This window comes from Lethenteron reissneri, chromosome 39 (genome assembly GCF_015708825.2).
Source record: "Lethenteron reissneri isolate LAM-NWPU_2019-01 chromosome 39, ASM1570882v1, whole genome shotgun sequence".
Classification (NCBI taxonomy): Eukaryota; Metazoa; Chordata; class Hyperoartia; order Petromyzontiformes; family Petromyzontidae; genus Lethenteron; species Lethenteron reissneri.
In genome coordinates, this window is record NC_083817.1 from 3179305 (window position 1) to 3200862 (window position 21558).

The 21558-nt window shown below is 45.6% G+C and overlaps 1 protein-coding gene across 1 annotated transcript in view; it reads left to right on the plus strand.

The window, feature by feature from the left end:
- The window catches only part of LOC133351856 (ankyrin repeat domain-containing protein 13C-like), a 35790-nt gene that overhangs the window by 11800 nt on the left and 2432 nt on the right, over positions 1 to 21558 (plus strand). The window contains exons 5-12 of the mRNA XM_061567425.1: positions 626 to 671; positions 3796 to 3862; positions 6072 to 6216; positions 7218 to 7349; positions 8543 to 8707; positions 12767 to 12846; positions 18035 to 18133; positions 19020 to 19120. Coding sequence (XP_061423409.1) covers positions 626 to 671; positions 3796 to 3862; positions 6072 to 6216; positions 7218 to 7349; positions 8543 to 8707; positions 12767 to 12846; positions 18035 to 18133; positions 19020 to 19120 — 835 coding nt within the window. The remainder of the gene's footprint in view (positions 1 to 625; positions 672 to 3795; positions 3863 to 6071; positions 6217 to 7217; positions 7350 to 8542; positions 8708 to 12766; positions 12847 to 18034; positions 18134 to 19019; positions 19121 to 21558) is intronic.

A 21558-nucleotide genomic window follows, 5' to 3' on the forward strand; every position in this document is an offset into this window, starting at 1 on the left:
ATAAGACCTCCTTTGCCAGTACCAAAATATAATAATAGGGTTTTTCCCCTTTTTTTCTGGCAACAAAATTGAAACCTTTTATACAAGGAATCATGTGTGCAGGCTCAAAAGAAAGCTATGTCTGGTGTGGACCAATCAGTTTCAAGGACAATGCACATATTATCAGAGTGTTTTTTGTTTGCATTTTGACCACAAGTATTGTGGTTAATGCACACATGATTCCTTGTAAAAAGGTTTCAGTTTTGTTGCCAGAAAAAAGGGTAAAAATCCTATTATTTTATTTTGGTACTGGCAAAGTAGGTCTTATGATGATGCAGTATTCATTGTTTCAAACACTACTTGGCACTAAGTGCCGGCTTGGATCTTCGGGCGCCAAACACCACCAACCAGTTTCGGGGAGAGATTTTACTCAACTCTCCTTTCTTCAGGGCGAGTCCACACTGCCACACGTTACAACTCCACTCTCAGAAGGGTTGGATTATACTATCAGCAGGTGAGACGTCATGGATTGTTTCATAAACTGAAGTACAAAAAGTGCCTTTGTGGCAAGAAAGAATGCTTGCCTTGGCATTGATGAAAGAGCTGACCTCACCCATGGCATGTAACCTGCTCCTTGTATTTGCAGCTTGGAAATTTCTACCTGGAGCTGCACTGGGACTTCCAGAGCTGGGGTGAGTTCTGTCCACCGCATGGGTTTTGAGGGTTATAGGTCATCGGCAACGGGCAGCTTGGCAAAACGACCCGGCTATAAATAGAACAGAGTGGATATAAGTTTAAACAAGATATAACTTAATTCAAATTGCACTGTCCAATGGGCCATGTAAAGTAGAATCGAATTAATGTAACATGTAAAATAATATTACTGTAATGCGAGCTGGTTTAATTTGTGCAGCTGCTACGGCATAATGTAGAGCTGTGGGAAAGTTGGGTGGGTTTCTGTCATTTACGTCAAGTCTGCAACGCTCACTGCGCAACATTGCATTGATTTTTCAACTAAAATCGATTCTTATGCTCACAATACATGCAACTTATCCTGCATGCTGGAATTTAATATTTACAATGTATGCAATTAGATGATGTTATATTTATGCGAATCATGTGAACCTAATTATACAAACGAGACATAAAAACGAGATGAAATTAAAAATCTTGAATCAAATCATGAGCTCCCCCCTCCCACCCAATAATAAACATTCATACAATTATTATGGGGCATCGAGTTAATTGTTATATGCGCCGTAACGTATGCTCAATATAACGCCGTTCACTCTGGTGGATCCAGCAAGAGCTGGTAACTGGAGGCCTACCATTGCAAGTGTGGCCTTGGCTGAGTGGCCCTTGATTTAAGCAATAATGAGACTGACAAAAACGTTTCGTCGAAGGTCGACTAAATGGAGATAAGGTGCTTGTTTGGCCGAGGCTGTTGCGGTAATGAGGCTAACGACGCGACCTGAATGCCATGCTTGCGTCCGCTGATGAATGGGCAGTGAAAAGCTCCTGACTGGATAGCTATTACTGCTTGCTATAAATCGTCATGTCCTGCTATTAGTTAACAATTACTGTAAACCACTGGCTCACTCGGGTAATCAAGCGGAGTACTAATTTCCTTGTTACTGCTTTACAAATTGCACTTACTGCTTACAAAAAACGGAATGAGATCTTTTTACTTCAATCTCTAAAACTATATATTTTTTAACAAACCTGAGATATAATGTCACCTTTATGTTTAGTAAATATTGTATATTTGCCTTTAGAAATGTTATGAAACCAAATTAATCCAAGTCCATTGAGTTGATGGTCTCATCCTGGTCACCAATGATTGCGCACACGGAAAAACGCATTCACAATAAATTTGGTTCTCACACTTAATTTGGTCAAATTACAGCTGTGAGAATGAAAAACATCGGTCAACTGTCATGCAGCAAACACAGTCCTCCATGGCAGAGTGCATGGGAATGTGCTGCCCCCTAATGTGTAGAACAGAGGTCACTGGAAGGAATGTCAGAATCAGATGTCAAAGGTAACTGTGATAACCGCTTCTATGGGCTGTTCTCTTATACCAAGGATTGCTCTGCTCTACAAAAGATCTGAATGGAATTTTCATCTCGTGAAATTCCGATCGCACAATCGGGATTCATTGGGCAAAAACGATAAAAATGAGAATAAAGCTTTGCCGTTGGGTCGGACCGGTGCGCTGTGTTTGTGTGAAAGAGACACACACAGAACCATTGTAAACACAATCCTGAAATCATGACACACGTGACCCACAAGCATTCTCACTGCTTTGCCTGGCCTTGGTGTGTTCTTTTCATAGTTCACAAGCATCTCAAAGCTTTATTTTCGAACGAGTCTTTTGTATTTTTTTTCTGTTCAGTAACCCCATGCGCATGTTTCAATAATTAAATCTCATTATTCTCAAAAGATTGCTACACACTAGGCATGGGGTCGGAAGTGCCATGATTTGTTTGGAGTGCTTTTTGTGGCGGATCATGTTGGTAGGCTGGATTGGTAATCCATAGGGATCTTTTGGAATGTCCTAATCTCTTTAACAATAGGGAATGGGAAAACTTGCAAATGTGGTAGCATTGGAGTGTGTTGGTTTTCACATGTTGTTGTGGCTATTGGCTCGTTATGGAGGAATGTTAAGTCTGGTATTTTTTTGTATTGTTTGTTGCACTTTGTGTGCAGCGTGTTGGCAAACATCTGTAATCTTGAGTCTCGCGCAATAACCGCATATGCAGCCAAGCACCGAGGGAGTACATTGGAGACTTTTGCCATCAGAATTTCCAATAGGAGCCTGTATTTATCAGCCAAGTGCGGGGGCATGCGCGTTGCGTGCTGGTGTGCGGTGATTGGATCGAGCCATTTTGCCCGTTTTCGGTCAATGGCATTCCACCGAGTGGCTGTGGCGTTTGCAATCCTAGAGGAGCAAGGTTCAAACCCATGACAAACCCAGCATTTGTACCACCTTGTCTTGAATCCATGATGGACGCTTGTCTTGCGACCGAAACGTCGTGTTCTTTTATTTTTTCTATCGACGTGACTTTACCTGAAAGAACCAGAAAGTAGGGAGAGGTACTGAAATCTCCAATAACCCGGCGTTTAATGTGTTTGGGAATTACCCATAGCTAGGAATCGGACTCGGCTGTTTGGGTTTATAGTGCAGTTCATGAACCACTGCATCACCCGTGAATTTCACCAACCCTTTTAATGACGGAAACCAGACTGGAAATTATTACACGTTGTGCACAGCACGTACACAAAAACGGTGACGCAATCCAGATATAAGGTGACGTGTGCGCCAGGTGTGTTGGCTGACAGCCCCAGATCGAGTGTGCCAAACCCTCGCTGTCATGGGTGCCGCACAGTTGTGGCCAACACTGGGCCGGTGACGGCCTGTAGTTAACTACCTCAGGGTGCCACAGTGGCGAGATGTTGCCTACCTCGCCTGGTATACAGGAGGTCGTGGGTTCGAACCCGACCCTGACCCCTGTACTGTATATTTGGAGTTTGCATCTTCTCCCTGTGGTCATGTAGATTTTTCTCTGTGTCCTCTGGTTTTTTTTCCCCTCCAAATTCAGAATCAACATGGGTTTAGAGTATTTGGCTGATATACATTTTCACGTGATAACCAACTTCGCTGATCTATTATTTGTGGCCAGGTCACTTCTGAAAAAGTGCAATATAGCTCAGTGGGCCTTACCTGGTAAAATAAAAAAAATATCAATAGTGGAGCTGGTGATGGGCCCGTTGAGTGTGCCGCGCTGATGTGCCGCTGTGGCGTGTGTCGTGCAGTCCCCCTGGTGTCACGGATGCTCCCCTCTGACACGTGCAAGATCTACAAGCACGGCACCAACATCAGGTGAGGTGGTCACGTGCAGCGTGGCAGTCGTCGAAGCGGCGGTGGGTGGGGGCTGCGACCCACACATGCCTGAAGGGCATGCGAGCGATTCAGAAGCGACTTATAATCACTCCTCCGATTAGGGCCTCATTGGGGCTTGGGATGCACTCACGCATCTGTGGCCACTAGATGGCAGTGCGCCGTTAGACATGCGCCAAAGGGCCACGGTCAAGAACGCGGTGGCCACTCCGGATTGATCCAGAGGAGGTGAACAGTTAGCACCACGTGAAGCGGCCTCCGTTGAGAACTGTCGCCGGGCTCCTACGCTTGCATTTAATGACGCTTCTGTTCGTAATAATTAAACCCTCCACGCTCGCGTATATATGCATCAAATCAAACGTCAAGTCAGTGTTGGTTATCATTTATGGAAATTGTATGCTAATTTTACACTGCAGGTCACGGATTCAGGAAAACTATAAACGTCATGGACAAATAATGAAAGTGTGAGCAAAACCTTAATCATGAGATCAACATATAAGTGATTCTTTATTCTAATTGTGATTCTGAATTCTAACAATGAATATAATTGCTTCTGTTTACGTGACAACTCTTACTAGTAGGGTGGTGGTGGGTTTCAACGACACATTTATATATTTACGCGATTTAACCCAAAACTTATATTATGAATAAAATTCCTGTGGGTGGGGTTGGGGATAGAGGAGGGGCGGAGTTGCTGAATCATCCGTATCTCGCTTGCAGCTCTGAGTAGATGTTAATAGGACGTGTCAGCTTTGGCAAGGACCTGACCGGGTGGTCTCATCCATGGAACTTGGGTCACTGACACTAAAATTCACCCACTCATCCTCTTCCCAGCTCCAATTAATACAATGTTGCCACTGTCACTGACAGGCACGCGATGTGTTTTAAATATTTAACTTCATTGGACTATTGGAGATGGTCATTTATTAAATGTGATGCCTCAACTTGGAACTGTTTTTAAAATATTTAACCTTATTTGGCTATTGCAGATGGCCATTTATTAAAAGTGATGCCCAGAAAATGTATACACATGGGGTTAGCTGGCTGAGAATATGAATACATAATACAAAGAGTTGGCAAACCACAATTGTATTTAGCAAGCTAGAGGTTTTTTTCAGTGCAGTAATGATATTTTATTCCTTATCAGTCTGGAGAGCGATCTTGCAAACGTTTACATGAGCGTGACGCATCGCTGGAGATTACATACAGCATCATCCAGGTTGTTAACAGGAGCTCAGATCTCGAGTGAAAGCTCTTCCTGATCTGGGTCTTAATGTAGATGCCATGACGACCTCGGAACAATCGTGGCTGTGATCTTGTTTGTTAATTGCTCGTTGATTGGTAGTGACTGGCAGATCAGGTTTGTGTAATAACGCGAATCTAGAAATTGGGTACAAAAGGCTCGCCTTAATTATGTTAATGTGTATAGTGTTCGTCATGAAGATGGCATTTCATTTTTGTGTGATTCTAGTTGAGCATTAACAGGATTTAATCATAAGGGCTTATTGATGAGCTTTAGTGAGTTCTTACGACTTTAAGTTTTCTTCTGCTATTTAATAGTCAATTACATTTTTGGATTAAATACATCATTATTTCGTTTCTATTTGTTTCCAGGCCACATTATTTTTTTTTCAGTCTCTTGATTATGGAATTAATATTTGCCAGTGTGCATTAGTTTTACATGGGGCTTTAAAATTATCAAGGCTGAGGCGACCTAGAAGATGCCCATGAGGAGGGTTTGGGACACATTGATTATATGACCTAACACAAAAGGAACCAATTATGATCACAATATTGGTCGTGAAAGCCTACATGTAAAATTTGTTACATATATTCAGTTAAATTCGATCCAGAAACCCACCACATTTTCCATCAATTTGCAGATGACGTTTGTGGATTAGTAATTGTGAGGCTTAGATGGGTATTAAGAGCAGCACCGGGGTGCAGATTGAGAGTCGGAGTTGTTTTTGCAAGCAACGTGTTGCGCACGTCACACGAAACGTGTTGCGGGTTTCATACAACTCGCTGTCATGAGTATTCGAGACAAAATGTACGCACAGTGCACGCCAACGTTTCACGAGTTGCGGCACATGCACACCCGTGTAACGTTATCGCAAGAACCTGCGTGTAAAGCGCGGGCCGCTTGAGCTTAACGAACATTGCTAAAAGTGTGGCCCCGCTGCGTCGCCAGGCTGGACACGACGCTCATTGACTTCAACGACATGAAATGGCAGCGCGGCGACATGAGCTTCATTTTCATTGGCGACTTGCCGCCATCGCACTCCCTCACCGTCCTCGACAATGAGCAGAAGGTCTACCAAAGGATATCCCACGAGGTGAGGGGGGGGGGGAAGGCTTTTTTGGTGAGACTGACTTGTATGCTTGGCAGCGACCGAGAAGAATGGCAAGTGTCGGTCGAATGCGGCTTTCTCCAGTCTACGTGTCCATGTGTCTGTGTGCATGAGCATATGTGGGGTGTCTTTGTCTTTGGAGCAGCGGTGTAGCGGATAGTGCAATGCGCTCCAAAAAATCGGCGACCCGAGTTGGATTCCCACTCAGAGCCAACGCTGGTAATGAATATCTGAACTGGTCCTGAGCCTCCTATGAGTACCTGGTGAAGTGTGTAAATGTCAGCACTCGGGTAACAAAGGTAACCATGCATGGTGTGGGTCAGACCATCTAGTTCCTGCTTTAATAGATGTGTAGTGGGTTCATTTGAGAAACATTTGACTTCGGAGGCAACACGTTTATTCTATGACCACAATGGGGTAACTATATAGTGGTAACCACCATGGGGTAATCTAGATTTGAAGTTTTGGGGTAACTACATAACCAGATCAGGTCAATTAATACACTGCCTGACCCACGATGCCGAGCGTGAAGAGTGAAGAGACCTAGCACGGCGGGTTCCACTCCAGTAGACAGCCCTGATCGGCTCTTGGGAACTCCCTTTTATACCCCTGAGCGTGGTCTGGCTCCGCCCTCGGCCACGCCCCCTTCTGGATCCTCCCAGAAGGTTCTGGGCCATACACCAGGTGTCCCTCTCGCCACTTTTTGCCCACATTCTTACCCTGTCCTGGTCACGTGCCCTCTCGGGTTCAACCAGGCTGTCACGTCCTCAACTACCCTCTCTCTGAGTCACCAAAGTCATGTTCTCTAGGGCCCCCGTCCATGCCATAACATACTCTGGTGTCAGAGAGAGGCTCTAACACTCACAGTTCCACTCTTCTATCAGTAGCTGGCGCTAAACGCCGTAGTGACCCAATATACATCACGATAGATGCACCATAATGGCTATATGGGTAATCTGTGGCTTTGTGTGCCATTCATCCCACAGGAGTCGGAGGCCGAGACAGAGGAGGAGGTGGACATACTGATGAGCAGCGACATCGTGTCGGCCACAATGTCCACCAAGTCCATCGGCTTCTCCCGTGCGCAAACCGGCTGGCTCTTCAAGGAGGACAAAACGGTACGGCCGTCACACACCTGTCGTTGTTTCACACCAGGTCTTCGAAGTTACATCACACTCCCTACGAGACTCACAACATCCTGCTGCAAGACCCCCAAGCCCACCGAAACCCACACATCACCCCGCTAAAATAATCCGTACATCCTATATGACCCACACACATACCCTGCTGTGTGCGAGGCCCACACTCCTCGCTACAAGAACCATTAGTCTGCTGAAACTCACGCCCCCAGCTACAAAATCCATCTTCGTTGCTGTGTGACCCACCCACCTTGTCACGACACCCACACATCCTGCTATAAGACTCACTCAATGCTACGAGACCCACGCTCTCTGCTATGTGACCCAAGCTCCTGCTACAAAATTCGCACTCCCTCATACAATATGCGCAATGCCTACTACAAGATCCATAAGTCCACAGAAGACCCACACGCCCCGCTATGAGATCCATACACCCTGCTGTGTGACCCACACTTGCTGTTATTTGACGCATATGCCCCCCTGCTTCAAGGCGATGGCATATCGTGGTAGGGATAGTCTTAGAGTTTTGTAATTAAATAACTGCTCCGTGGAAACAAACGGTCGCCATGACGTCCGTTTGGTTGTATTGTTTACGGACAGTGTCAGCTATTTTCTATCCTTTGATGAAGGCTGCAAAGTGTTTGCGAGATTGATCTTAAATACGGCATTGTTGCTCTGGTCATGCATTGTGCGAGGGTGGGGGGGGTTGGTTAATGGAAAATTTCGCTCGGATTTTAACCACAAATAGTTATGACTAATCGATGATTACAAAGAATTAAAAAGCTAGCAACTCGCTTTTGAAAATGCTGAAATAGTCTCGAAAGTATGAAACTCCACAATTTGCATTTACAGTAATAAGCTTAAGACGCAAGATGTGTTCTTCATTAGCTCGTCAAAATTCCTGGCTGTTGTTTCTCGGACCTAGTGACTGCATTTTTCGAGGCCAAGTCATCGCTGTTTGGTTCGGCGTATTCATCGATGGCGTGCACACACGACATTTGGAAGAGTAACAGAATATTTAAGTAAAAAAAAGTTTTTATTTTTCTATTCCTGTAAGTTAATATGGCAAGGGCTGTGAGTCATAGTGAGTGTGCCAGTGGCTTTCTTTGGGTGCTGTAAGCACAGCTGCGTTCGTCTGCAACTCACCGCACGCTGCGTACACACGTGCACAGGAGCGCGTGGGCACATTTCTGGCGGACTTCTACACCATCGCGGGGCTGGTGTTGGAGTCGCGCAAGCGGCGCGAGCATCTGTCCGAGGAGGACATCCAGCGCAACAAGGCCCTGATGGAGAGCATCAGCAAGGGCGGCACCGTCATGGCAGACCCGGCTTTCGAGGTATGACGCCCGGCGACGGCAAGAGTTCCACGGCGTTGGGTACGAATAATCATCCCCCTTGCTAATCGCACCTCCGATTAGCACGGTTGCTTACATACGGTGCGAAAGGAGTTCAACATACAGCAACAAGCAAGTTTGTTGGTAAATTGCAAATAGCCCGCAGAGCCAAAACGCATGATAGGGACACAACCTTAAACCTAGAGATATCCGGTGCAGATATTTATAGCAAAAACAAATAGACCATGAAACAAAGAATTGTTCAAACGAGGAGGATTTTCCATATGTTACACCTGAAGGTGAACAACCACTGCCATTCGTGGTATGAAAAAGGGGAAAGCTCCCTGACCATATGGAATCGCTGGGGACATCATCAAAGAAGTGTGATCAAAATTTACAGACCTATTTACAATATGTTTACACAGTAATTAAATACTTTGCGGAATGACCATTCTTCTATTAAAAAAGGGAACATCTGATTTGAAGAATGTCATCCCTGTTAACCTCATATCACGTGTCTTTAATGCTCAGAAAACGCAACAATGGCGAATGTATAGGCCATCCAACAAAGGTAGCAAAATGGTTTTAGAAGATTTTTTAAAATTTCCCATTGACGATGTGTATACTATCAAACAAATTGAATGTAAAAAGTAAAGTTAATATCGCATACCTTTCTCGACTATAAAAAGGCATTTAATTACATAGAGACAAATTAAACCAATCGATGCACGCACAAACCAAAAGGCCTTGGCTTCATAATTTATTTATAAATAAATACATCGTCAAAGAAACTTGATCAAATACGGTACAGCTCGACTGAAATGCAGAACGAACAAGATGTACAATTGTATAATTACAACTCTGGGTATCTACACGAAGCTTCCCTCCAATGCTGATTCTGCTTTGTGTTTTGGGTGTAATTTGTCCCAAGTGTTTACTAGCTGTACCAAAAGTGTCTGAAGATATCCACTTCATAATTAGCTTCATTCCACCTGGGCCCACCCATCCCACCCCTTGCCAACAGCGCCCCATGGCCAGCCGCCCTGTGTCCTATTGTCTCATTCTGCTGAACTTTGCTCAGCAGCCTCCTTGCTCCTCCTAGGAGCATTTTTACTGAGATACTGTCAACATTACTGCCTTAAGCCCTCAATATTAATGACAATGGAGGCCTGGTGGAAGTCTGCATTAACATTGGTTACAAACGATGGAGCTCAACTGACATGTAGCGGTTTAAACATATGCAAATATTTCCATCATGTGCAACTGCTTTGGAACCAAGCCAAGTGTCCTGGGAGAGCCTAGGCTACAAGTTGTTGATGGCAGACAAAGTGAGTTCTCTGCGTTAAACAAAATAAAAGTCCAGCTTCGCACAGGGTGGACGTAGTGCACAACCAAACTGGACATCTGTGAAAACTACTGGACATCTGTGAAAAAGATTTCTCCAGGATATGTAAAGATTTTGATTCTGATTGTGAAATAACATTGTTAACTCTAAATGTAGGCCATGACCAAATCACTCGGAGCATCCCCTAGATCCCGTCAGGTCTTAGAAGTTAAGCAGGGAGGAGATTTTATTGTACTTGGAGGGGTGACCACCAAGCACAGCAGGCCGTGGGAGCTGCGTGGTGGACAACAAGTGGACAGTTCGACAAAATCCATTGTTTTGCTTTAATCTAGATTTGAATCTAGATTTGAAGCTTTTGCTTTACTTCTGTGCTCTCGCATCTACACAGCTCGCGCCGACCAGCGTGTTGAGGTATGGTCCGATAACCCCCATTACCCAGCCTGCATCCAGCATTGGATTCGCAAATGGCAGGACGTGGACATGCACATGTACAATACAGCACCCCCTACCTAGCTCGGAGAAAGTATCTACATCGCCAGAGCAATATCTTACACACTTGTACAACAGGAAGTCTTCCCCACTTCAATGCCAATCATCAGCTGCCACCCCAGTGCTGTATTGAACATATTTACATGCACAATACATTACACAGGCTGTGTGAAGTAGTGAGGGTTTATTATTATTCATAATTGGTTTATTTTGGGTCAGATCTCGAGATGTCGAGATCTGAGCTCCTCTTAACAACCTGGTGATGTTGGATGTCAGAATCAGAATATTTATTCATACTGGAGGAATCCGATGAGCTATTAAGCCCTTTTGCACAGATGTTTTTGTAATCTCCAGTGAAACGTCGCACCCATGTTAATGTCGTGAGATTAGTCTCCCACAACAACACCGATGGTGCTGCTGATGAAGCAGGAATAAAATCGCCATGTTTGATTCACGTGACCATTTTACAAATTGGCCGTGTTGGGTAGATGAGGGTTTAGAACACACATTTTTACACGAGCTAATCCAAAATAAACCAATTATGAATCATAATTTTGGTCGTGAAAGCCTTCGTATGGCATTACAATAATTCCTTTTTTATGTTGCACGCATCACAGCAAGCATGCATCACTCATGCCCAGGTAAGTCTAATTCAGGAGGAAGCTTAGGGGAGGGTGGTGGACAGCATCTGGCTCCTGTCTGCACTGAGCAATCACTGCTTGTAGCAAAGCGTCTGCCACCACACATACACCGAGCACCGCATCACACTTTCATGCTTCTGCACTTATTCCCCCTTCTTGATTACTTCTCTTAATTGTGGTTCCTGCCAACCGCCCCATTAAACAGGATTCCTTGAAAGACGTTTGCATTTTAGGTATCTTGTGGGATGAGATTCTATTCACAGTGATCAATACTAATGCCGCATGAAGGCCTCATGCGGCATTTGTATTGTCGCCATCTCTCGCGTTCCTGCGATGTAACAATCCATCTAATACCTGTGCACAAGATGATTTAATCGCTCCATCTCTGTGGTTGATGTACACTCGGGAGCGCGTAACCCACCCTTGGCTTGCAACTTTGTCATTATATTCGACCTCTGGCAACATGTGGGTGCCCAAGCCCACTTACTTTTTGTAAGTGAGAATAGTGTCTTTAATCTGATATCTTTTGAAGTAATTGTTATACTTTCCATTGTAATTTAGTGGACGCAAGTGTTAATATTGTGATGGTGCCCTACTTTGTTTACTGCTGTGTCACCGTGGGAGCAAGAGGCACTGTGGATGCCACACATGCTCACGTGGAATATTTTGTATTACTCTTCATGTGGCTTTGGCTCTGGTCTGCAATACAATGACTAAGCTGAGAAGAATGTTTTAAAGAGAGCCTCCAATTCCCGAGACCACAAAATGTTCATCCAAGTGTTTTCTAAAACTGGAATGTTAAAAAAATTGGCAAACTATTTTTCATCGCGAAAATCTGCTTTCAATGTAAACGCCAATGCGTGAATATCTGCTGCAGTACGACTGGCTTCCAATCAACGTTGATGTAGAAACAGTGCAGTGCATCATGTGGAGGACATTAGGGTAATCTATCGTGGCCCGGGACTTCACACCCAGGTGCTGCAGTGGAAGATGTCCATGGTGGCCCTTGGAGGCCATTGAGGACAATCAGTTCCTCGTGAAAGGGGGCACAGTAGTCACTGGATGCTCAGTGTTGCCTCTTTGAGCTTTATTTGACGCTGCGTTCACACAGGTAGTTCCAACGGCTCGGCACTTTGCAAACGTCTCCCGATCCTTTGCTTGTTCATCTTCTTGGTTCTTTCGGTAAAGTCACGTAAAAGGGAAATAATAAAATAATTAAAATAAAACATAAAATAATTCTCACGACGTTTCGGCCACAACGCAAGCAGCCGTCCTCAGGTAAAAAACAGGTCTGTCGGAAAAACAGCGTCAGACCAACACCGACAGACCTGTTCTTCACCTGAGGACGGCTGCTTGCATTGTGGCCGAAACGTCGTGAGAATTATTTTATTATGTTTTATTTTTATTATTTTATTATTTCCCTTTTACGTGACTTTACCGAAAGAACCAAGAAGATGAATCCCTACAGTCACGAAAGCTTTAAATCGAAATTTAAAATTCCTTTGCTTGTTCGTTCGTGCGTGCTCACCATCACGTCCCGGTAACGGTGAACATCCCTCTTCTTCTCTCTCCCTTGGCCCCATGCAGCCCGTGAGGCGGGAGTCTCTGTCACCCCCGCCTCCCAACACCATCACGTGGGAGGAATACATCTCGTCAGAGCCGGGAAAGTAAGCCATTTTGGGTTTTTTGTTTCTCGCTGTGACGTTTTACACTTCTGTAGCTAAGAAGGAAAACCGAAGCAACAATGGTTTTGTTGACATTTTGAGATGTTTTAAGGTTATTTTACTGCCTGCGGCAGGTTTTGCAACGGATTGGAATCATTATGTGCGAGGCCGTGCCATGCCTTTGTGCGTCGTAACGCCAGCTGTCGAGCACTCTTGAGCTTCGAACATCATTTTATCGGTTTCTCCGAGTCCTTTCCAATTGGGATTTTCATAAGTCACTGGGTGCCGGCCGCTTCCGGCCCATAACCAAAATAAAAAAAAGCTGTTTGGCATTGAATCCAATTTTGCATATGCGCTGTACATGCGTGTGTCGGTGTGTATGTGGTGTGCGTGCCGTGCGTGGTGTGTGTATGTGTGAATGTACGCGCGCATTCGTCCGCGAGGGATCCTTGGTTTTTTTGCATGGGTATGGCAGCGAGCATGGTGGGAAGCGGGGCATGATGTGCAACCGCCTCGGGCAGCTGTCCAACAGCAGCCGGGGGGTGGAGGTGGGGGCTGGAGGGAAGGTGGGGGCGTCAGGGGGGAGTCTAGCCAAAATTAAAGCACCAAACACTCCATTTAATACCTTTCGCCTGCCTTTTTTTAATTAATCTGTTCTTCCACAGAAGGATAGCCCACGTTCTGTCTTCCGTTCCCATATCCTTCTTGCTGGTATATACACTTATACTGTACATACTTTAGGAAAGTGGCGGCCAATCAAAGGGCGGATCTCCATTGTTGGAATATTATGACCAGTCTACTTATATTCACACACGCATGTGTGTTTGTGTGCTCGTGTTTCGTTACCACCCTGAAGCTATACAAGTAACCACGGGGATTTTTTTCACCAGTGATAGAAAATAAAAATGACAATCGCGTCGTGCAGAAAGCTGCCGTTCTGGCACTGCGATTTCCGAATACATTATTTTTTAAAACCTAAACGTAATTGAGAAATGGGAAATGAGAGCATCACGCTCCCGAGTAATTGAACTCGTTGCAACCCGTCTCTGCCTGAAGTGTGCTCCGTCGACCATTCGCCCCGAGCTTTGGACGGCCCGTAGGCGCGGTCGCAGAAACAGGCTCTCGCGTGAAAGCGCGGGAAACGCATCCGCAATGGTGACAGCTTCTCGCCGCCGACGTCGCCACCGCCGTCCCAAACGCCGCGGTTTTCGACCATGGGCGCGGTGCACAGGAGTGAGCCGTCCTTCAGTGCGGGGGGGGGGCGCCTTGTGCCTGCCGATCTCTCCCGACATTGCACAACGGCTGTATGATTGGGCTGTCGGCCATTTTGGGACGGCATGGGGGTTGCGTGCATAATTCTCCGTTAGCAGCGCTTACGTGTCGTCGTGGTCGGGTGTCGTACCGCTGAGAGCGACATCCCGTCCGCTACGAGCACTGTTGATACATCAATAGAATCATAAAGAGGCCCCTTTGCATTCGTGTCTTTGCGAGTGGCCAGGCAGGTTGCAGTTTTCGCGCGTTGGACTTTGCACTTGAGTGACTGCAAGAAAAAAATTACTTTGCGACGTAAAAAAACGTCGGTGATCTTGCAAATGTTGACTTGTGGTTTTGCATGTTCTGGAATCGTCCAAAACGGTTTGGTGAAATGGCGAGGAGCCGCAGTGACTTGGGTTGAGGCTGCTACTTGAGACGTTCACCATCGCCAAGTCTCTACCGTGTTTTATTTGCTCTCCGTAGCCAAGATCAGTTCCGCAAAAGACGTGATATTCAGGTCGCCAAGCTTACCTTCACAAAGGAACAGGATGGATTCGTTTTAATCGGGTTTGCACACGATATTTAAAACCGTTGCTGCTTATGTAAATAGATTAAACAGCATGTGTATTTCATATTGAATTAAATAATAAAATACAACCTTTTGTCACAATCCACTGCTGGATGAATGCCTCGTCATGTCGGGGTCGGTTAATTTAAGCTATTTGACCATACTTCGCCGTAGAGCTCAGCGTGGGTTGGTGAAGTGGATGGGGTGGATGAACCAAGACCACTTCAGATATCACCCACCGCTGACGTTGGTGATATAGCACGCAATCACACTCTGATTTCTGGATTCACAGTGCAGTGCGCTAACTAACCACTGTTGCACAACCATCCATGCGATTCATATTCAACATAATTGTTGCAAGTAATAACAATTCTGAAATTAATCATTCGTACGTAGCTATTTTTGAGTAGCAGCTACAAGGACCGGGTTCCGTATAGGTATCGGTACTGATCTATAACTGGGGTGTTCTTGCGCGGGAATTTTTTTTTTTACTTTCGCCGAGTTTTAAGCATCAGTGAGGTTTTGCTGCTTGCAAGCGGCGGCGTTGAGAGAATCATGAGTCACGACGATGAGGAGGGGCGGGGACCAGACCGTGGGAGGTTTGGCGGGAGAAATCGGTGGTGCTTGCCAGCGCGGGAAAGCCGAGTGTGTAAGAACGCGGATGAATGGAGGTGGTGGATGGGGGTTGGGTTGGCAGTTCGGATGGGGTGTTGGGGGCAGGGGTAGGGAGTGGGGGGTTAAAGGGAGAGGAACTGTGGGGGTTGGGGTTGTGAGAGGCGGGTGGAAAGGAGGGCTCCTACTTGCTGGAAATGCCGTGGCCTGGGCTTCTTAAAGAGGCCATTAAACGGAAACAAAAATGTGCACATGGCCTTAGTGCGAATGGGACAAGCCGTCTTGGTGATGTCCTCACGGTTTGTAAGTGTAAGAGATACTAACAAAGGCAAATCTGCATGTACAACTTTTCAGAATGACTTCTTAATAAGTAACATTTAAAAATATTTGAACCAAACCCGTTGCTAGAACTCTTACCCTCCATCCTTACTTCTTCATGGTTGCATTTTAACCGAACTATTTTCCACTGCGCCGCATTTAACTTCGAAGCCATTGGGAGGAACAAACTTTAAAGGTTGGAGGGCGGCAGCAACCCCACACCGTTCCGGTGGTGTTGGTGGCGACTTGTGTGATGCGATGGCGAGCTCCTCGACGGTGTCTTCCCCGAGTGCAGCTGGCCCTCGGAGCCAGCTGACTGGCCCCCTCTGGGGTGGCCGCACCGCTGAGGAAACGCCGCCAGACAGGGGGGGCGGGAGGCCGGTGGCCAGCGGAAAACAAGTAATTAAATTTAAAGTTATCTGAAGTATTCGCAGCCACAGAAACGAGTAGAGCAACTTTCTTTTATTTCGCTTAATTTTCATTACAAATATTTACTAGGGTTGTTCAAATTGTTTATTTTGCTTGACTACTAACCTCATTGAAAATTATGACGACCGCTTGTGTTGCCATCGAAACGTCTTTTTTTTTTCTATCTACGTGACTTTACCGAAAAAAAACGATTATGGTAACAAAACCGTTACCGGTTTTTCGCACGTACAGAAATTTCGAGAAATAAACAGTTATCTGAGAAACTAAGATGGCTGCAATAGTGTAATCGTCATTCAATCTCCCAATAAGACAGCTCAAAGAAAAGGCAATAGCCTTAAACCCCCCCCCCCCTGTCCACCCAACAGTCAAAATGGGCATGTCAGTTAGTCCATGGAACAGCAGCTTGCGTGTGGTGGGGGTGAAGTGGTGCTAAGCCCACCTCTTCCAACACATCTGGCCAGTGTTGGAAGAGTAGGCCAAATATCCTCTTCGAGCTACGACTAGTGTCGGCCCTTCTGACAATCAGTGGCTTGAGCAAGCAATTTCAGGGCTGCATGCACCTTACATTTTATTAATCCTTTGGTCTGTGGCTGTGCGGTTTGTATTACGTTCACGCGTGCATTCGTGACTAAAACGCCACTGGAATTGATTACTCACCAGATCTTGACTTGTCAAATTTGTAATTGATACAGAAAACGGTTACCCTAATTTACCATGCTTCTATTAAGACCCACTTTGCTGTTAAACATAGCACCGACACATAGCGTATTAAGCTTATAGGTACGGGGCACTGGCGGAGCCAGTGGGGGGGGGTGGGGTGGCACGCACCCCCCGAATGATCTAATTGAATTCCATAATTTCGATCGGATCATTGGGGTTTATTAGTAATAAATCGGCATTTTGCGACCCCCACTGCCACTGTGTAGCATATTACTACATGCCAGAGACTCTACGAGATGATAGGACAATAGTCTGAGTCCATAATTGGCAATAACGGCAAAGCAGTTATAAGTGACTCACAGAATTGTGCGCTGTTGCGTATACAGTACACGACTTCCCTGAAGGCATTCCTTCAGTGAGCGCGATGCCGATCACACACGGTTCTAATTCGACCCTCGATTGATGGCTGCGCCATCGCCGCACACGCGTCGAATAAAAAGCAAGGGACAAGTCCTTATTTACTAACAACTCCTATAATTTTTCATTGCTGGAGGGGTTGCCCCCCCTACCTGAAAATCCTTGCTCCGCCATTGGTATGGGGGGGAGGTGGGGGAGGAGGTGGCGGGGTGTGTCTGTGGCTTCACTTTATTTTTAATTTTTTGCTGCGGGGAAGAATATTTTGGGAGGTAAACATGTTTCGGTTCACAAATGCATTCAATGGGTCACCGTCCAAGGAACATATTAGTTTGTGGCCGTGGTGCTCGTTGGCGTGGTTGCATGGCGGCTGAGTCAGGCGTGCGTTTACGGTGGCCAGCTCGCTCACATGAGCAATCTGGGTTGCATTCACAGAGCAACTGAACATATTGAGCATTCAGTAAGAGCAGCATTACAACATGACCACCAACATCTGTCGCTTTGACAAGTGCATGCCTCCTGGTATTGTTTCCACCTTTTTATCTTATTATTAGATCCACAATTAATTAGACGTTTTATAATATACCCATCTGTTCTGGGAAGGTATTCAGGTTTGAGTCTGCATAATGCTTGGATGGGTGACCACCAGGTTGTTATAGATGGTTGCAAAGCTGTGCTTCTAGGTGGTCCGCAGAGGGCCGTGCAGCAAAATCCATTGTTGTACTGTACTTCTATGCCGCCCTCTACCTTCACGAACCCCCACTAACCAGCGTGGTGAAATATGGCCAAATAACCCCCATGACTCATACGGGGTGGGATGTACTGACATACATATTTATTGATGCTCCTTTCAAACCCCCCCCACACCCCTCTTCTCTATCATGTCCTTTTACTCTCCTCCCTCTTCTACGTTGTGCTCTGGCCGGAACCTGGCAGGGCCCCTCACCTTGGCCGAGAGCTGGTGTGCAAGGAGAGCTCCAAGAGCTTCAAGGCCACCATCGCCATGAGCCAAGAGTTTCCGCTCAGCATGGACATGTGAGTGGAGGCGGAGGCAGCAGCAACTCGGTTCATCCGTCGATGGAGCTGTGACTTCACGTGAAATAAAAATAATAATGAAACGCTGCGTTCGTATTTCGAGTGCTGTTGATCTATGTCCGAAACTAGCCAAACAACGAGAGTTGTGTTTGTTCATTTAGGCATTGCCTTAGGTACAACCTTGTGCGAGATGTTTCGCATTTAATGGGGTTGTGAGCAGCTTGCATTGCAGTAATGTCATTGACGGTACAGTTTGTCCCTGAAATAATGTGGGCGGATAAATCGTGTCTCCCATGGGCCCTCTAAAATTTTAAAAAAGTTAGATTTTTTTTTAAATCGCACTCCCGAAGCCCAAAAATGTTACACCGAGCAAAGGAACGCTTGCCTTGTTGTTAGCTACATCTCCACGCTGCACAGAAACATCAAGCGGGAGCCAGTCCCAGTTTAGTATTGCGCTGGACAGTAACTACAGTAACAGTGGATTGTGCATTCCAGTATTGGTTTGTGATTTTCAGTAGTTTCAGTGTCTTTTTTTTACCTTTGTTTTATCTTTTCATTTTTATGAATAAATACATTAATACCTCTAAATGGGAAAAATTTTCTCTTCAACGAAATAACAAGGTTTAGTTTAGGAAAATTGATATTTTGGGGTACCGCACCCCTGTATTAGCCTGGTGTTTCTTGGACACACTGTAGTACCTGTATGGTGTAGACCAAACGTCCATAGCAGAATGTGCCGTTATCTCACAAAATATTTCAACTGCGAGCCTCTGAGTGGTCTTTGCCAGAGGTTGCCCTTCCAATTGTTGTCATCAGTGTGGATTGAAGAGAAGTGCGGCCTCTGTGTTCCCGTTCCCATCAAAGTCACCGTTCGTCCTGTCTGCAGGCTGCTCAACGTCCTGGAGATCATCGCTCCGTTCAAGCACTTTAACAAGCTGCGTGAGTTCGTTCAGATGAAGCTTCCTCCTGGGTTTCCTGTGAAGCTGGGTGAGTCTTGAACACAGCCATTTTCCTTTTTTTTTCAAGCACACTGAATTAAGATTTTAAAAATGTGAAATGTCTTTTACATGTTTTTGTTCTAACTAAAGTGACCACAGTTGTTGTGGAGGTGGCAATTTGCATGAACTCCTCGAAGAAATATTAATAAAAATATAATTGTGTAGTTTAAGTAAAAATAGCCTTGGCAGGGAAAGGTCTGTTGTAGGCTGTGTGTTTAGTTTGTCCATAAATCACGTGGGTAGCCGGCGCTTTAGAGTGCAGGTAGCGGCAGGCGGCTGTGTGTGTGTGTGTGCGCTTGCGCGCACGCCTGAGTGCCAGAGCTGTTAGTCACAGTTCCTGTTTTGAGCTGGCCACCCGCAAGTCTGTACATCGCGTTCCTGCCATCATCAGGATTTTCTGACCGCGTGCCAAAGAGATTTATGAGAGAAAGCAGCCGTCGCCCGTCGTTCCCGTGCTCATTAAAACACCGCTGCCGATTGTGTTGATCTGCCCGTGCATGTGCACACGAGTCCCTGCTCTGATCCCCTCCGTTCACAAATGTCGATCTGCATCTCTGGTTTCAGTTGAAGCCTCGAGTAACAACCTTGGTGACAACGTCGTGTTTGTAGGCGTTTGTCAAAACGTCATAATGCACGCTGCACAATTAATTTGTGTGCTAACCCAGTCTGCGTTAGAGAGTCCTTACAGTGCAAGGCACATGCGTGCATCGTGAGGAAAATCTGACGAGCCATGCTACTTCCATCACTGCTCTTTTGTGTCTTGTCATCCGGTCTCGTAAGCCAATGCTAAAGCAACTTTAGCATACCAAAAGGGACGGAGCTTGGCTCAACAACCGCCCTGCGTTTGGTTAAACTGTTAGAAGGTGCTTTCCTGCCGAGCTGGCATCCTCAGTGGGAACAGCTTTCTCTGGCGCAAGCGGTCCTTTAGGGGAACTGAACTGGTGGGGAGGTAAAAAAAAAATTCTCAGAAGAGTTTGTGGAAAAGGAATCTTTGTAGTGACTGGCAAAATAGAGGCAGTCACAGGAACAAGTGGCCCTTTGTGTTGTCTAAGCTCACAGGCCTTGTCACTTAGACTGGGATGACTGTATATTATTACTTTGAATGAGATGCTTTGGAAATCAAAGTCATCCAATACGGTAAATTTTTAAGAGTTCGCAAAATAAAGTAGCACATTCTATGACACTTCAGTAATTGTACTCGTTGTCATTTGTTCACATTTGGTCATTTCAAGGAACTGGCGATTGATATAATTATATTGTTATGCAAGGAAGCACGTAGGGTTTTTATTTGCAGTAGTTGTCTCACATTTGAAAGATAATTGTATTTGTATACCTTCTTGCACCAGGCATTTCTCGGGGTCGTAAGATGAGACTTGCAGATGCGCGCGCGTCATGCTGATTGCATCCCGGGTGGTTTGTTTCATGGCTCCATGTGATCTTGTGAACGAGTCACTCATCTCTCCTCTCTGCTCATTTCTTTTATCCCAGGATTGTAAGAAAGTTATCTCTTCTTCATCCAGAGATTTTAGTTGCATTTTGTTATAATAGTGTTGAAGGTCATGCACATTGATTATTTTGTTGAGGTTAGGAATAAGTTTAATTTCAGCACTGTGATAGAGGTGGGTCTCAAGGGCTAAAGTAATTATTCACTAAATACAAACTAATGAAAGCAGTCTTCTATTCGTTAAATCCAGCCTTGCCGTTCAATTGAAAACCAAATTGTTTTTAAATCAAATTCACCACTGACACATTTGGATGGGGTTTTTTTGGTTGTTTAAAGCTGTATACAATTCCCTATTGGTCACTCAGCTGGCATGCAGTGTGCGCTGCCTGTACTGTGGAGGGTGTAGGCTACGGGCCGTCTCACAGTAAGCGAATGAGGGCCGACAGGCAACGTTTTCTCCCTGTAGTCTGTCCGTACACAGAACGAGGTTGTTGAAACGTGCTCGGGTCTACGGGGACGAGCTTTGGGTTTGCAGTGTATGTTGATTCCAACAATGTGGGTGTCTGTCCGCTTGTGTCAGCCGGAGGCTCTAAAACCAGTGGTTGGGTGGATGAGATGAACACGGCAGATTGGGCTGTTCCGACGGCCACAGTAGTATTTTAGCGTTGGACACAAGTCTGCGTCAAACGCTGCGAGTTTATTCCCATATTAGTTTCGTGTTTGGCAGTGGGCATAGAATAAAAACTCGTTACGGAGACTTGTACAAAGAATCTGGCATTCAGAAACTGGAAGAGCTGGTTTGAACCTGTTGTTTGTGCATTGCTTAATGAGATGAAGCGGTGGCACAGCGGGCATTGTATAGCACCGTTGTAGTGTGCAAGTTGAGACAGTGCCTGTGTAAAGGTGGCTAATGTAAATGTCAACACTTTCCAGTTATCTTGCAAGATTCCTTCGTAAAGCGCGCTCCACACAACTCGGCCATT